The following is a 16442-nucleotide window of genomic DNA, read 5'->3' as shown; positions in this document are numbered from 1 at the left end:
CAGCACTGGAAGCTTCTGTTGCAAAAAGGAGAAACGAGTGCTTGTGCTCAGGGTGGTATTTTAGGTATTGCTAAAGTTTAGTAACAACAGCAATCTTATCCTCCTTTACCTTCACTCCACATCTTGGCAGTATAAGAAAATCCCACTTGATTTTCCACGTCTTTTTTTCCAAGCAATTTTCCCTTCTGTTTCTCCACAAGTTGTTCAGTAACACTTTCCACCTGCATTCATGTGCTGATTCCCTCCTCTTCCGTCACTTGCATTTGATGGACACATAGCTCCTTCATTTACAACTGCCCTACCGAAATCCACCCCATCTATCATGTTACCTCTATGATGAGCTACAGAGCTGGTTTTCATATTCCTCCTGAGAAGCTGCCTCACACGTTGTCTCACCCACTGATAGCATCCTGCCAGCCCTGCCAAAGGCATATATTGGATATAGATAGCAAAAATGGGTGAGGAAGAGCACAAAAAGTGCCTCCTGGGCACTACCTGCTAGGCTGAGCACAGGTACCCGGGTGGAGAAGAGCTCCTTTTATTCCCTTCCCTGTACAAGAGTGCAAGCTGAAGACAACCATTTTAACGCCTGTTAAAGAAGTGAGAAATGATGCAGCTTAGAACTAGGGAGAAAAAAACACTTTCTGTCTACAAAATGTCAAAGGTGGAAGGATGCTGTCCTTTTCATTTCCTTTCTTCTCTTGTAATGAACAGGAATTTATCACCAAGTGCTATTTTTAAACAGAAGTACAGGAGTTAAACAAACAGTTAAGGTTTGATCTCCAGGTAATGTAAATCAGAGCAGCTCCATCAAAGTAAAATCTATTTATACCAGCTGCGGTCCTTGTAATGTAATTTCAAAGCATTCTTGTCATCTGCTACTGGCTTTACCAGGAGGAAGGCAGAAAATGTACCGAAAGCCAAAGCAAAAAGATAGTAATAGAGATGTGTTAGCGATGATTGCAGAATCAATACGACGGCGCTGGAGACTAAACGGCTATGAATCATCTCGTTAAGCCCAGTCTGCAGGACTACCAAAAATAAATAAAAATAAATAAGTTAGCCACCAAACGACCCCAAAACCGACTCAACGGAGTGGCTCCTCCCAGCCCCACAGCCGCCCAAGAGGGAGCGCAGGACAAGGGGGACATTGTTCCCCCCAGCCTGGTTATTGGGGGCAGCTACAGTCATTCATTTCAACTTAAAAAAAAATAAAATAGAACAACAACAATGCAGGGGGAGCGAGGGAGAGCGCCCAGCAATGACATGGGCACAAGGGTATGCGGGGAATGAGGAGGAGGAGGGACAGGCCCTGGGTCCGTAAATCACACGGGCTGCATGACCTTTGGGGCGCTGGTGGAGGTTTCTGGCAGGCAAAGTTCTCCTCTCTGCTCGGCTGGAAGAGGCAAAAACAAAAGCGCAGGCTCATGAGTTATTAAAACAGGGCCTGATCGCTAAAGCTGTTTGGAAAAGGGGTGGGGGGGGGGAAGTACGGGAACTTGACATAAGCAAGGACACAGGTCCTTGCCTCCTGAAGGGATGGGAGGCATGGGGCACGTCTGTGTGCTTGCTGCTACGGAGGGAGGGCTGTTAACACTAGGTACCATGCTCACGTCGGGCCCTGAAAGGGCAATAGCTCTTGTCAGAGAGGTTATTTGTTTGCGAAGAGAAAGCAATGGGAATTTCATCGGCAGCACTTTATAGAACAGCCTTTCTGATTTGAACGAGCACTGAACTGGTGGCTTTCTTCTCCTTGCCTTTTGCCACCACCACCCCCAACGATCTCAGCCTGTTCTGAAGGAATATTATGAAACTAAAGCCACTGGACTATATAAATTGCTCTTTATCTGTATCAAGCATCTTTGGTGCCAAACTGGAGCAGCTCCAACAAAAGAAACTGAAGTTTCTTGTGCACAGTGTAAAAAGTTATCTCCCCTTTATACATACATGTAAATATATACATTTCATTTGTACATATATATATATATATATTAGTTATCATCTAAAGGGCCACATTTTTCTTTCAGAGCAAAACACAGGCTTTCAGGCTTCCCAATTTTTGTTTCACAGAAGGAAGATTTTCTGCAGAGACTTGCATCTGGCCGATGACTTCTTGTAGGAAGAAGCTAAGCTTCTCAACAGGAAGGGTTGGCGGGGCTGGGTCCCCGCGTAACAAACAGATGGGCACAATTTTCTGGTTGGACGTTATTTTTAAACGTGACGGGATCATCGAGACATTATATAGTAATTGTCACACCATGAGTTCTTTGCCTGCCACAGATCAGGAACTGTAAATAAACTCCCAAGGCAACAGAAACCCTAGTGCGGGCTTTAATCTATCAAATCTGGTAATTGTTAGCACAACCTAATGACTCGCTGGCTTGCAAATTAATCACTCAGTCTTAGCAGCAAGGTGCATCTTTTTATAAGCAATGCTTGGCAGGTGAAGTGTGGCTAATCAGATGCCTCTCATTTCAGAGTCTCACCAGACCCCCCTCAGGGAGATAATCGCCCTCGCTGATGGCCTCCATCCCGAAAAGGCTGCAGAGCCCTGCAGAGAAGAGCGGGGCAGGACAGCAAATTGCCAGTATCTGTGTCCTACAGGACCAGGAAGGTCGTGGCCGTAACATGAGCTCTGACCCAGCATTTGACCTCTGGGAGGTCAAAATTAATACATGAAAATACATTTGAACAATACATTTCTAACAATATGGGTTCAAAACCTGTCGGGTTTGACCATGCTTGCAGCTACTCCTAGAAGCATCTTCCCTGATATCTTATAACCTATATATCACTGTGTATGAACATAAAATTTAATAACATACAAAATTCAACCCCACTGTACTATTTTCAGCATATAACTGCTTGTTTAGGAAAAGAATAGCAGATCTTAATCAAGTCAATTTAAAGGACAAGCCCACTGTCAGCTGAAGCTGCAGCTATTCAGTTGGCATTTGCATTTTCAATTTAGTGTTCCATTTCGTAGTTAAACTTCATATGCTACATAAATAAGCTTCATAACTTCTTGAAAAACAAGGGGTAACTCTTCATTAAGACTTATTTTCTTACATTCCCATTGCTCCTGGCTTCTCCTGACAACCTTTCTTCTGGCACCAGCTCAAGAACTTCACACCTGTGTCTCCCTACCAGGAGGTCAGTTTTATAGGCTCTGGGAGCAAGGGAGAAGAAAAGCTCGGACACAGTTCTGTCAAACTGGGGACAACAGCCACTGTGGATACTGCACCCTGTAAGAGGCAATTGTTGACAAAGCAGGTGAGACAGCACACAACTCTCCTCCAGGACCAGTGCAGCCACACGCCACGTACTGGTACTGATACAACACGGCAGGGTGCAACCCAAATGTCACACCGTGCCAGAATGCCTCATCCGACCTCTTTGTTCCAGAAACTTTGCTCCAGGTGAATCAGAAAAAGGGAAAATCTGTAGTTCCTGCAAGGGCAGGATCCCACTGCCTCGGTGACCTTTCCAGGAGAAGCATGGAAGAAAAAGCATGTCCCCCCTCTGCTCACAGCCCAATCCCCTAAAACCTTTACACACACTTAAACACATCCTACCTCATACAAAGCATTTACGCTGAGCTTCAAGCACCATCTTGCGTACCATGGAGGCTTCACAAGGTGCCTCTGGAGAACCTGGTCCTTGACTGAACTGGGAACTGGGATGGAGGATGGGTTTGGAGTATGTTCAACCCCAGAAGGATTGCCACCAGCAGAACCAGCCTGAACACTGCAAATCTGATGTGTGCAGTTAGATATGATCAATTTTTTTCTCCAAGATAAATCCCCAATGTCCCATCCCAGTGCTTTCAGACACCTTCTAGCACAACAGAGTGCTCCATGCAGGCTATTCCTAACCTTATGGATCCCAATCCCATGGACCATGACATTGAAGTCCATCCACTGGAGAGGGCAAGACCATAAAGCGATCAGCTGAAGACACCCCAGCATGGGTTTCCCATGGGTATCTGCTCATCTCACACAGTGAAGACAGGTCTTCCCTCTCCATGTGAAGTTTTGGCACACTGCTTCTATACGACGAAGTGATATTTAGTCACTAATTGCTCCAATTTATTACTGCTGCACTGTTTCATTCAAAACATCATTTAGACCCAAGTTAGGAGCTAGACTGCTAAATATGCTTTAATCATAGTATTCTTCAAAGAACAAAACACAGGCAGACAGCAGCCATTTTGCCATCATCTGTCTTCTCCTGTTGCCAAAGCCCTTCCAGCAGCTCCTCCATTTATCACTTAGATAGCAATCGTTAGCTCTTTTCATCCCAACTCCTACAGACTGATGAGGGTTGTTAGACTTTTTGATTTACTTTTTTTTTTTTCCTAAGTATGCACAGAGCAAGCTCTATAATAACTTCAGTCCTTTTATGAAAGTTATCATTTAAAACAGGAGCACCGAAAATCATATATAGCCATTTGCAGGCTATATAGATACACGCCCCTGGATAATGAACAAACAAGCAGATTTTAAATTAAATTACCTTTAAATTAAAAGGTAAGCAGTCAAATACTGAAAGTGCATCCCATTGACAAAACCTGGGTTTTACTCTCATGGCATTTCAGTAATCTCATTGAATACACACACACATCTAAACAAGTCATTCTAGGTTAGAGTTGTAGTTATTTGCTCAAACTTGAAAAGCATTTAAATTTAAGCTTCAAAGAATGTGCTAAGAATAGAGATGTAGATGTAATCCACAAGGAATTTTATTTTAGAAAAATTATTATTTTTTCCCCCTTTTAAAAGAAAAAGGTGCCTTCACAACCTAAGCCTAAGTTTACATTCAAACACCACTTACTTTCCAATTTTATGAAATATTTGGATGTCCATTTCAGAATGTAAAGATGTTTTATTTCACTTTTGTTTAAGAACAAAGACTCAAAGTTGACTGAAAAGGGTAAAAATCAGTAGTTTCCTTCCAGTTGTTAAGCTAGGTCTGAACGCTCAACTGTTGGGGAAAAAATGAAAAACAAACAAACCCAAGAAGAGAAGTTTTCTAGAAGACAGTAACTTAAACCTAACAAGATATCCTTAGTGGGGAAGTTATTCATGCAAAAAGTTTGACCAGCTCTAGAAATAGCTGAAATATGGTAACAGACCATTAAAGTGAGCAAACAAGGCAGACAGCGTTCTCTAAATATGGATTTATGGACATCAACTTATTCAAGGTCATGAAAATACACAAGCTGAATGCTCATCACCTTCAATACCTAATCCACTGCCTCTTGTCCCACGGACCCACGTTCGGCCAGCAACAAGTGGTCCTTCTTGGGTACACCCCTCTTGCAGCGTACGACAACAGAAAGCAAATTGGAGGAAAGCACCCAATTCTCTCTACCAAAAACCATCTCATCTACCATAAAAAAATGCGATATAGAGGCTGAAAACTGCTGACTTACACTTTGTTCAACTGATGTCCAATTATTATTACATGAAACTCTAGGCTTTTAAAAAAGGAGTCTAATCAGAAAGCTAATGAAAATTAAGTATTTTGCAAGGAAGTTATCTAAGCATAAAGTCAACTAAATACTGCATCCATTTTCAAATCCAGGGGCAGCATCAACTTGGGAAAGTTGGCTTTCACACAGGAGCGAGCTCTCAGATGTGGAAGAAATGGAGCGAGCCAAAATCTTCCACACCACCACTCTCACCACGATCTCTTATTTTTTCAATACAGTGCAGGGCTTTCCATAAAGTACCTGGAAACAGTTCACTGTGCAATGTTTTGAATCAAAATTAATGCAAATTAATGCACATCATCAGGATGTGAACTATTAATCTGGGAGCGGGGGGGAGGTCTGAAGGACCATGAGCTGCAGTCCTGAATTCTTGAGGACGAGAGATGCTTCCGAGATCTTCCACCTGTTTGCAGCTCCATGTCCCACACAAATGAAAGGGGCAGCAAATTGTTATACTCCTTGTAATTCACTACTTTTTTCATTTTGACTTTTTCTTCTTGATAACTTCAATAAAAGCCTCTGCTGCGCTTGACTGCGGACAGATTTCACTGCTACTCTCTTCACCGACGTGAGGCATAAAGCCGCGCTAATTACTCGGAGAGGCTAATGGGAAGAAAAAAGGAAAAAAAGCACACACAGACACACACATATCCCTAGTGAATCGTCATGGGTAAAAGCAGGATAGAGCCCCTCAGCTCAGCCAGCCCTATTGATACAACAAAGGAGCTTCTGGCTTGGCAGCAGACAGCCAAAACTGTATGGATGCAAAAAGCAGAACGGGGGAAAAAAGAAAAAAGAAAGAAAAGGAAGTAACTCATTCTTGTGTTGTGAGGTCCTTACTATGCAAAGCTTTCATGCTGCAAAGAAAAGTGCTATTGAGGGAAGGTGAAGGGGACCGAAACGCTGGGAGGCAAACGAGCAAACACACTGCAGCGTGCACTGCGAGGGGCCAGACCCTTCAGCAGCACTGGCAAACACAAAAATTACATAGTGCCTACTTTTAAATTGAGGGAAACACTATTTTCCTGCCACTATCAGCATGCAGGTGCATGCCACCTCTGTGCCTCTTGAGCAGAGCCCGCACATATCCCAAGCCATCACAAGACGATCTACCACACGCAAGCGCAGCGCTGGGATAGTCGCCTAGACTAGATTTGCTTTCCTATAAAAACCAAAGAAAGAAATTGAGTTATGAGAGAATAGGATTCAGGCCAATGGGTAAAAGTGACATGAAGGCTCCACATTTCATCTAAGCCCTTGAGAAGCCACTGGCATGCAGATCGCTTTGGAAGCACGTTTGGGAAGCCCTCCATGAAACACGAGCCCTTCCTTTGCACGTGCAGCACTTAGCTCCCCGTTTCTAAAATCCTGAGATCTTCACAAGTGACAACTAGCTATTTTCAGGACAAATAAGGAAAACATTTCCTCGCTCTCCTTGCTAATTATACTTTAAAAATATGTAAAATGTAGCCACAGAAGGAAAAAAAAGCGATTAAAAAGAAGTCCAGTTACAATAGCCATGCATTGACAACCTAACAGACACAAACTAATTATTTAGCGTCTCTCCCAGCAAGTTTCATTCAATTAGCTGCACCGCCGAGTTCAAAAGGTGATTAATTGAGGCCTGTTCTGGTTTACGGAATCACTGTTGCACAATGATGTATGCGAAGACATGGGGAAAATCTTAGATTTCGGCTCAACCACCTTAACTAAATATTGAAAGAAAGAAGGCAGGGGGAAGGAGGAAGGCACTTGGCATTCTGACCTTGTCTGCAGAAGAAGTGATTTCCCACTCTGCGAGGACTGGCACAGTGGTGTAGCACGCACAGAAATACCTGTCCTTCAGCACTCGACACGCCAGGCAGGAGAGCGCTGGAAAACCCCTCGATTTAACCTCCTGGTGCGATGCACCAGGCACTGAGGACGCATTGAGCACAGCCAGCATCCTCAGGGCGGTCACTGCTCCACAGTCCTTAGTGGCATTCCGAACATTTAATGACTAATTTTTCAGACTAATAGCATTTTTCTTTCTTGCAATGTTTTTTTTTTTTCTTCAAATTTTTGCTACGTTATTCGGTGATTTCTTAACCTTCTTCCTTTGTTTATCCATCCCAACAGAGGGAAACACATGTATCTGGGAGCTTTCTGATAGGGAAGTCACTTGGGATGCTCGGGGCACTCCTTCCCCCTGCGCTGAGGAACAGGAAGACTTTGCCAAGAGTCACCCTGCCTAGGAGCAGTGACACGGACTGAACTGTTAGCTCTGGCAATGGCAGCCAAGACAGCAGAAGAACGAAAAAAAATCAGCCCGAGAATAACCTTGAAAAACAAAGGACTGAAGTAAGTCTTGAGTTCTCCCAGGCTTTGGGGACGGATGTTGGAGCAGCAGTAGGGCTGGGCTAAGCTTTCTCCCTCCTGGTAGCACTGGATACCTGTAGCCACAGGTTTTCCTTGGCATTTCACCAGCACAACCAAACCCAGACCTACAGCAGTGTTCAGAGCAACAGCAAAACACCTCTTGGGCACGAGAGCCCCGACTGCCACAGACACTGGTCCCCAGGCAATGCCCAATGCCCTGCTCTAATCAACACCAGATCACTGGAGTCTCACATCGGACGAGAGCAGCATGGCTCTGGGTACTTTCTAGGAGCTTCACGCATTTCTTGATGGGAAGCTCTTTTTCGCTCCTAAGGACTCTTGTGCATTATTATTGACCCGTGCATTATTGATTCTTACCCATAAAGCCAGAACCGCCCCGTAAGTGCTCATGGCTGCGGGGTAGCACCAAGACCAGGCACACCACACATATGTCACCCCAGAGCAGGGACATTGAACACAGCACAGCCACCACACAAATTTATCCAAAATAATCAGTGCGAACAGAGGTGAGCCTTATTTTCATTGCCTGTGATCTTGGTTTTCCTGCAAGAAGGCGTGGAGTGCGCGCAGGCATAACATACGCACCATATCTCAGATGATCTGATTCAGAATACATAACAATACCATAAACTTGAGGGTATTGCTCTAGCAAATTATTTAAAATCCAAACAACAGCCCATGATGAACGTAACGGGCTGACTCAATGGCAAACACATTTTTCCTTTATTCATTTCTGTTAAAACACATGCAATGTTAAAAGCAAGAGATGATTAAATAGATGAGCAATACGACGCTAGGTAAAAGGGAGCCACTTAATGTATCGGTAATTAAAGTAATCTTTTCATTATTCTTGCTTTATAAGTATCGTTGTCTTTGCTCTAGTAAAGCACATAGCTTTTATATTCTGCAGCTTACCATTTGCTTCTACTTTCTTTGCTAACAGCCACTGGCACGTGCAGGCTCTATTTAGGCAATTACCTGCTTTTCAGGTACAAGAAACTGCACATTAGATAATCAGAGGAAAACACGGATTGAAAAATCCACCTCCATGTGCAATGTTTACACACAGCCCTACCCTACCACCTGAGACCACGTCTTTCCCCCTGGAAAGATTATGCTCAAGTAAAATGGAATAAGCATATCCAATTTTTTATTAGAAAAAAAGCAATCATTACTCACAATTAAAAACCGCCAAGTTAACAGTCATGTTAGGATTCTTATCATGGCCAAATCTAGCAAATATAATTCACATTGAAACCAAAATAGTCCTTCCAATTATGTCAATCCTCAGCGCTCTTTACAGCACGATGCACTTTGATTAGCGAATTAGCGAGGCGCGTGCGTTCGATCTGCTGCGCACTTGAGAGCTCTCCCTATTGAACCATCCCACTTCAGCCCAAAAGCTTTCTTCCACGCTTGTGCTTTATAAACTGGAGGAAAATAAGAAAATGAAACAGGGGAGCAACTAGAAAAATGTCTGCAATAATGTCCTGATAGCATGCAACAGGTTGTTATTTCTGTCAAAATCTCTGAGCAGCCCCTGTGCATGCACATGCACTAACCTTACACCACCGCAAAGAAGGTAAAAGGAAACGGAAGATGTCCGAGTGACAGGTTTTAGTGCAGTGTAGCAGAGGGACAACCTGCAGCTTAAGGATGTTCTAGGATCTGCTAACTTAAGGTGTCCAGATGAAGGACGTGACCACCACCACAGCTTCAATAACAGATTTCTGTTTTCTGGCTCGGTGAAGTAAGCCCAGCCATGACAAGCCACTAAATTCAAGGAATGACCACTTGCCACAACCTGGGGCTTTCACCTGGGGACCCCTGAAACAGCTGCCAGCATAAACACATGCAGGCTATAAAATAAAATAAAAGATGAAGTTCCCCCCAGCTTTTAAGGCTTGGCTGCATGGTGCTCGATGCATCCTTTTGGTCCACATAGAAATTTTGGGAAGGTGCAACATGTACCTCTGCCCAGAGCTTCCCAGGGACCACAAGAACTACACAGAGGAGGCTGGACAGTGCATCAACACCAGAGCATGCATCAAGCACAAGCCACATGCAGCTATGTGATCAGTCCTCCATCAGCACCTTCCAAAAGACGGACGTGTACCCTTATATAGTTTTAGAAACACGAGAGGAAAAAAGGCAGAAAAATAAAGAAAATAGGGACAGTAGGAGAAGTCCTGTGGCATACCTAGTGCTCATGCAGGAGCAGAGGCTGGAGCATGGGGTGGGTACAGCATGCCACGCAGCAAGGAAAATGGATGTATACCAAGGAACAATAGTGAAATACTGATGCAAGTAGGTATGCAAATATTTTGCTGATGACAAAGGAAGTAATACAGTATTTTTCCACCTTTTTTCTTGTGGTCGGAAGCTCTCCTTAGGGGCACCAAATAGCTACACCACAAGCAGCACCATCTCCCTTGCATTCAATACTTCAAATCCATACGCATACCCCAGTGCACGTATATGCACTTCCCAGAAACCAAGTGCCACCTTTAAATATTTCCACTTTCCTTGCTTTGAATCGCCGGAGATCAAATGAGTCAATTAAGTGCTGTGTCTTTTTTGTTCGGAGGCGAGATGAAGGTAATTTGCTGCTCCGTGCATCTGTTTCCTCATCAGCACAGTAAGGACCAGGCTAATTAGGGGAGGAAAACAATATGGTCATATGGATAGGCCAGATTGCCTGTCACTCAGCAGTTCAGCGGCCAGGTTGTGCTGCGAGGACAGCCAGCAGACGAGGAGTCTTCGTCACCTTTCTCGCCATGCCTCAGAAAAAAGGACTTCAGGCACTCAGATGGCCACCTGAATATTTTTAGCATAGCCCCACAGGGTTCCTGCCATAACCCACGTGTCAGTAACAAGCGTGGCTGGGCTCTGCTCCAGCGAGGAGCTGAGCAGGCAGGTGCCAAGGTTTTTGGTTTAGCAGCTCACCAGCACCAAGGTGGGGCACCCACAGCTCACCTGTAAGCATCATTTGTTACCAATTAGCACAGAAATTTCCTAACATCTTCCCATTGTTTTTCATTTCAATAGATTCAATCAGCTGTACTAATTCATTCTCAAATACCTCTGACTTCACAGCACTGCAGAGCTGCAGACCTCGATGCAACAACGATCACGTGGGTGAGCGCCTTGATTTAGCTGTAAATCACTAATCTCAAATCTGATGTCCAAAATTATTTTGCTGGTAAACTGCAAAACATGCAAGTGCATGAGGAGAGCAACTTTAAGGAGACGAGCTAGCGATAAGTAATTCCCAGTCACTCGCATGCAATCCCACTGCGGCGTTGCTGTTTATTAGGAGAAGATATGGAATATCAGAGGAAGTTCATTTATTCACTGGCCTGTAAAATCAAGCAGTAGTATACATTACGTTTACTACATGGAGGCTTTATTTGCTACCACAAAATGAAATGGTAGAAGGTAGAGAAAACAAGTTAACTCATATTGAGCACATCATAAAGGCAATCAACCTAACCAAGGGCTTTACATCTCCCTGTCAGCTACCACAAGACACGGACTGAGCACTGCATACTGCAAATACAGCATTTTTTTTTCTTTTTTAGAGTATTCCCAGCAGATCTCTGGTCTTACATTGATCAGAAACACGCCAACAAAGTCTGCTCCTCAAGCAGAGAACAGTTCTGCAGGGCTTGCTAAAAAAGCAACCAAACCCAGAAGAGGATTTTAGTGGCCATCTCCCTTCTCCCCGGCTCACCCACAAGCCACCTAAAATCCTGCCAGGAAGCAGCTCGGTGCCTCAGCCCAAAATAAATCGAGTTTCATCCCAGATTTTGGCACAGGTCCCACCCTAGCCATGACCCAACAGCTTCACTTAAAGGGAAGCAGCTTTTCACTCCCATTTAGAGGGCTGTGAAGTTTTGGGTGAGTCACCAATTAATCTAGAGCCCTAAATCAGCAGACATGCAAAAGCATGGATCAGACTGCAGAGATCCCCCCCAGCTTCAGATCTTGACCTCACCAGACCTCACAGAAATTGTGTTTTCTAATTGTGAACCCTTCAGTTCATAATCTATGCAAAACCTACATCTCCAACCCTGATGATGTACATTGGTCAACTTCACATCAAGAGATAGGGGCCAACACCTGAGAGTAGCTATGATTATACTTACTTCTTTTCACATATGCTACTGTGTAAGTCACCTTGCTACATACCCTGTAGGAGCGCCCAAACTACTTTAACCACAGCTTTATTGCACCAGGACCCCACAAAATTATGGGCAGAAGCTACATTTCATACCTTGCTGCTTCTTAAAGCCATTTACATTGTTCCTTCTAAGTGTGTAAATATTAAAACTTGTCCAAATGGCATAATCAAATTCAGCAAACTAAGCAGAAAACGTCAGCGGCAGGGACGGCAGCGCAGGCTATGTGCTCCATTAAGCAAATCCAGGCAATAAAACGCGTCCTCCCTGGCAGCAAACACTTGCTCGGAGCGGGGCACATCAAAGACCAAAAACTCAAAAACTCAGAGGTGCTGCGTCCTTCTGGCAAGTGAAACCGAGGGGCTAAGATACCAAGCACGAGCCCTGGAAGCCCAAAAAGCGAGACACAAATAGCAACTGGCTGAAAGGAGCGCCGGAGTTTTAAGAGACGCCTTCAGCCCGGCCAACACTGAAGGCATTTAAATTCTGGCAGCTTCAGAAGCGAGTGCCAGCTTGAATTTAGATACTTGGAAACATTCAAAGTCTTCCAATTTCAGTTTCACCAGGAAATAATGAAAGCATACACAATCAAATCATTATAAATAAAGTTTTTATGCTCAGTGGAAGACAACGCTGATGGATTCATGATCTGTGCTGTTGTAATAGAGATAGTAATAATTTTGATGTATTGATTTATTATTCCTTTTAAAAAAATCTCAATTTCTGTAAGGAATGCCTGCTCAGGAATTTCAGCCGAGCTGAACACTGTATGTTGCTGACATTGTCACTATGCTTTAAGTCAATTAGGGAGACCAGAGCCAGATGGCTGAAAACGACCAAAATTACACAGTACATTCTGTTTATTAGTTAGGATTATTATTCAGGCCATAATTGCTTTTAGCAGATTATTTATCATTATTAACATTACAATGATGTTTAAGAAAATTACAAAGTTATGAAAAACATGAGTTTTCAATTGCTTCCGTCTCCGCACTGGTCTAAACTTTTCTTAAATGCCTGAATTAATTCCTAAAAACTAAATAAATAAAGTACAACCTATTTTTATCAGCAAGTCACATTGATTTTAGACTTGACTGAAGACTGCAGAAACATGCCAGCAGAGAGGAGTTTTCTGATGGGGATTTGCAGTGCCCGTACAGGGATGGGAGGATGCTCAGTGCCTGCGACTCCCCCAGGGCCGCCTGAGCCCCTCCACAATCCCCATTGAAAAGGGCACCCTCGAGTCCTGCCTCCACGAGACTCATTCCTCATGTACTCCAGCCAAACAAGAAGCCACAGGAAAGTCTGATTTTCTGTTGTTAGTCCATGTGAAAGCTATCAGCAGAGGCATCCCGGACCTAATTTTAAAACTGTGGCAAATACATTGCTCTGGCAAAGGCCAGGGCTCGCCCAAGGCAGCCATCAGTTATTTATACAGTAGATATTAGATACCTCCTTTCCTCCTTCACCAGCTGAGACAGCCCCTCCAATTTTATTTTTTTTTAAATAACTCCCTTGTAATATTCAAGCCGTCACAGCCAAAGCAGGCTTTGAATCCCATAGGAATTCACTGCTGGGTGGATGCCACCAAGAAGGGAAACTCGACTGAGCTCATTAATACCTGCAGGTAGCCATAAGCCCCGCTCCTTTGGTGCTGGGAATAGTACACTAAGGAAAAAGGACGTGCAACACGCAAGTTGCTTTGTGTGTCAGAGATCCCAAGATCATAGCTACAGCCATCACTTGTGACAATGAGAGTTACGTAAATTCCAGTCTCTTAAGCTTTTAACTGAATATACACACAGCAATTATCTGAAGACTTAACCTTTATCCTACGGTCCTTGGGGGAGAAGTTAGGTTCAGCCTTCCACCGAAATCCCAAAACATGGTATATACCACATGGCAACTACAGTTCAGCCTTGAAATACAATTCCCTCGCTACAGAAACAGGTGCTTTAACACACTATTCACCGTTTCCCAAGGTAATGACACCTTTTTTAATGCCACTTTGGCAAGCATGACCTAGAAAACACACCTTTATTGAAGGAAGCCTGATAGATCTGAGGGTCTTCAAACTCTTGTCCCCACCACCCACTCTGGAATCTCAACTGTTGACACCATATTGAGCGCACATTGCACATATATAATAAGCAACTACATCAAAACATGTCAAAAGTTTACTGATTCTTCTCAAATTAAGAGTTTATTTTTCCCCCTACAATTCAAAACATACACAGCAACTACAATTTTGCTTCTTGCTAACTTATGCCCAGAATCAAGGGTCTACCACTTGAACCTCTGTAGTAATAATCACAAGGCACGGGTTACCCAATACATCAAGTTTTTGGCAAGAAACCTGGGTTAAGATACTTGTTCACCATGCCAAGTTGCCAATTCAGTTTTGTGCCCACACAACTGTTCAGGAGGCTGCTGGGAACCAGCTGCCTGAAACAACCAACATAAGCCCTGTGCAATGGTAATAATTAGCACCCACGGGTGGGGAGGGAATTCCTGCAGCACCTTCACCACCAAGGGCAGTGTGTTGTGTTGTTGCATCCCGAATCAGCACTCGGCTCATGTGTGGGTTTTTCCAATAGCCCCACTCTTCTTCTCCCTCCTGATCATATAGACAACTAACTCAGCATCTCTTCCCACTGAGGAATAACGCTCTGCATGGTTTTAGTTGCTGCTAGGTTGGATTAAGCCCTCTAGTAAATGGAAAAAAGAATTACACATGAAGTGCCCTTTGAGCTGGACCAATGCATGAGGCACCATTAAGGAAAGGGCACTAAATGAGAAAAGCATCACCGTGATCCTTGTCATTAAGCTTTGGACAGAAGAGTGAGAAATGAAAGGAACAAGTAGACTGGCTAATCAACACGTATACCATGCAGACACCCATTAAAACTATATTACCTTTTCTTGAAATCCATATTCTTCATGTTACTTCATCTCTCCCCCCACCTGCCTCCTCATTGCCCATAACTTCTAATAGCAATGATGACCTTGGCACGTGGCATTTTCTTAGAATTAATAGTTGGCTGGTGTTAATGGCCCTCCTTGGGCTAATGGCTACACCTTGGGCCATCAACTCCTCCCAGACAGTCATTAATCCCAAGGAAATACCCTGCATCTCAATCGTTATTACTTAATTAGTTCAGCACATCATCTCTGGAGCTGTAACACAACACCAAAGGCTTGACACGTAAGTTATGAACAAGAAAACTTTCAAGTCAAAGGATTCAAGACACCGCACCAAAACCTAATTAAAGGAATTTTAACACGCTAATAAATAAAAGGATGATTATTTTGGGCCTGAATTGGCTACTTCTGTAAGCAGAACAACTCCTTTTGATTCAGCGGAGAGCCAGACGGGTTACTTTATTTTGCAGCACCACAGTCCATGCCACGTTGGCCAGCACATTTCTATTTGGAATTACAGCCAGGTTATTCTGGAGGGCCCCTCTGGTCTATCTTCAAGTCTCCCTGGCAGTCTTGTATACCACTAATCCTTAGAAATTCAAAGCCAGTCAAAGATTTTCAACCGTTAGAAGCTGTAGATCCAAAGACAGAAAAAAAAGGTAGCCTTGTATGTGGATTTATTTACAGCCCAAGGCATGAGTTAGGTTCCATTCTGGCAGTCTTCCTTGCTGAACATGACAATGCAATGTAAGCCCTGCTTTGAGCTGCTGCACTTCTGCACTGGAAATGGATTAAGTTCACTGTAGCACAGGATACTCTTGCTCCACTGCAAATGGTTCCTTGCACAACGTGGACAAGACGAATAACGCCAGGTTACCAGAGAAAACAGATGAATCGAGCAGGTGCAGCAATGGTAGGAGCCCACATCCTGGCTTCATCCAGACACAGACAGGCTCATGGAGTCTGTGTCCCCCAGCTCTCAAGGAAGAAGAGTTGTGTGTCCTCACCGTGCTTCCAGAGCAAATGCACAACCCCAACCTTGCACATCAGCAACAAAGTGATCATTGTTCACAAGTGGTAAATTGCACTGCTTAACAGTTGTTTGCTGTTAGGGGGAGATTTTGAGGAGGATGCACCCAGTGTTACAAAAAACAACAAACTGAGGACTTGGGAGCCATCTACAACGTGCCAGGGCTTCATACACAGCCTTTAAGTAGCTTAGAAAGAGGGGGAAAAAAAAAAAGAAGTCAGCTGAAGTGCCCCAATATGGAAGGCTACGCAGGGATGCAGGGGTATGACCTCCTTCCCAAATGACTTACAGAGCCCTTCTTTTCCCTGATTTACCCCTGGTGTGCATGCCACTGCCCAACCATTATTCTCAAGCTTATTAAAACCTAAAATACCCTCACTGAGCACGCTGTGGAACAAGGCAACATCAAAACACAACAAAATCCTCACTGTCATTA

At 43.9% G+C, this 16442-nt stretch overlaps 1 protein-coding gene across 9 annotated transcripts in view; it reads right to left on the bottom strand.

The window, feature by feature from the left end:
* ERBB4 (erb-b2 receptor tyrosine kinase 4) overlaps positions 1-16442 on the bottom strand; it is a 581012-nt gene that overhangs the window by 546408 nt on the left and 18162 nt on the right. For 3 of the 9 annotated variants that reach the window (XM_083841524.1, XM_083841525.1, XM_083841528.1), the window contains exon 1: positions 110-15107. The exons of 5 other annotated variants lie outside the window; for them this stretch is intronic. In XM_083841524.1, the coding sequence (XP_083697650.1) occupies positions 110-227 (118 nt within the window). In that variant the 5' untranslated portion in view covers positions 228-15107. Of the gene's footprint in view, positions 1-109; positions 15108-16442 lie in introns of those variants that run through there. One more of the 9 variants, XM_083841531.1, reaches the window with a different exon arrangement.

Source organism: Anser anser (assembly GCF_964211835.1).
Source record: "Anser anser genome assembly, chromosome: 6".
NCBI lineage: Eukaryota > Metazoa > Chordata > Aves > Anseriformes > Anatidae > Anser > Anser anser.
This window is presented reverse-complemented; position numbering and strand designations above follow the sequence as displayed.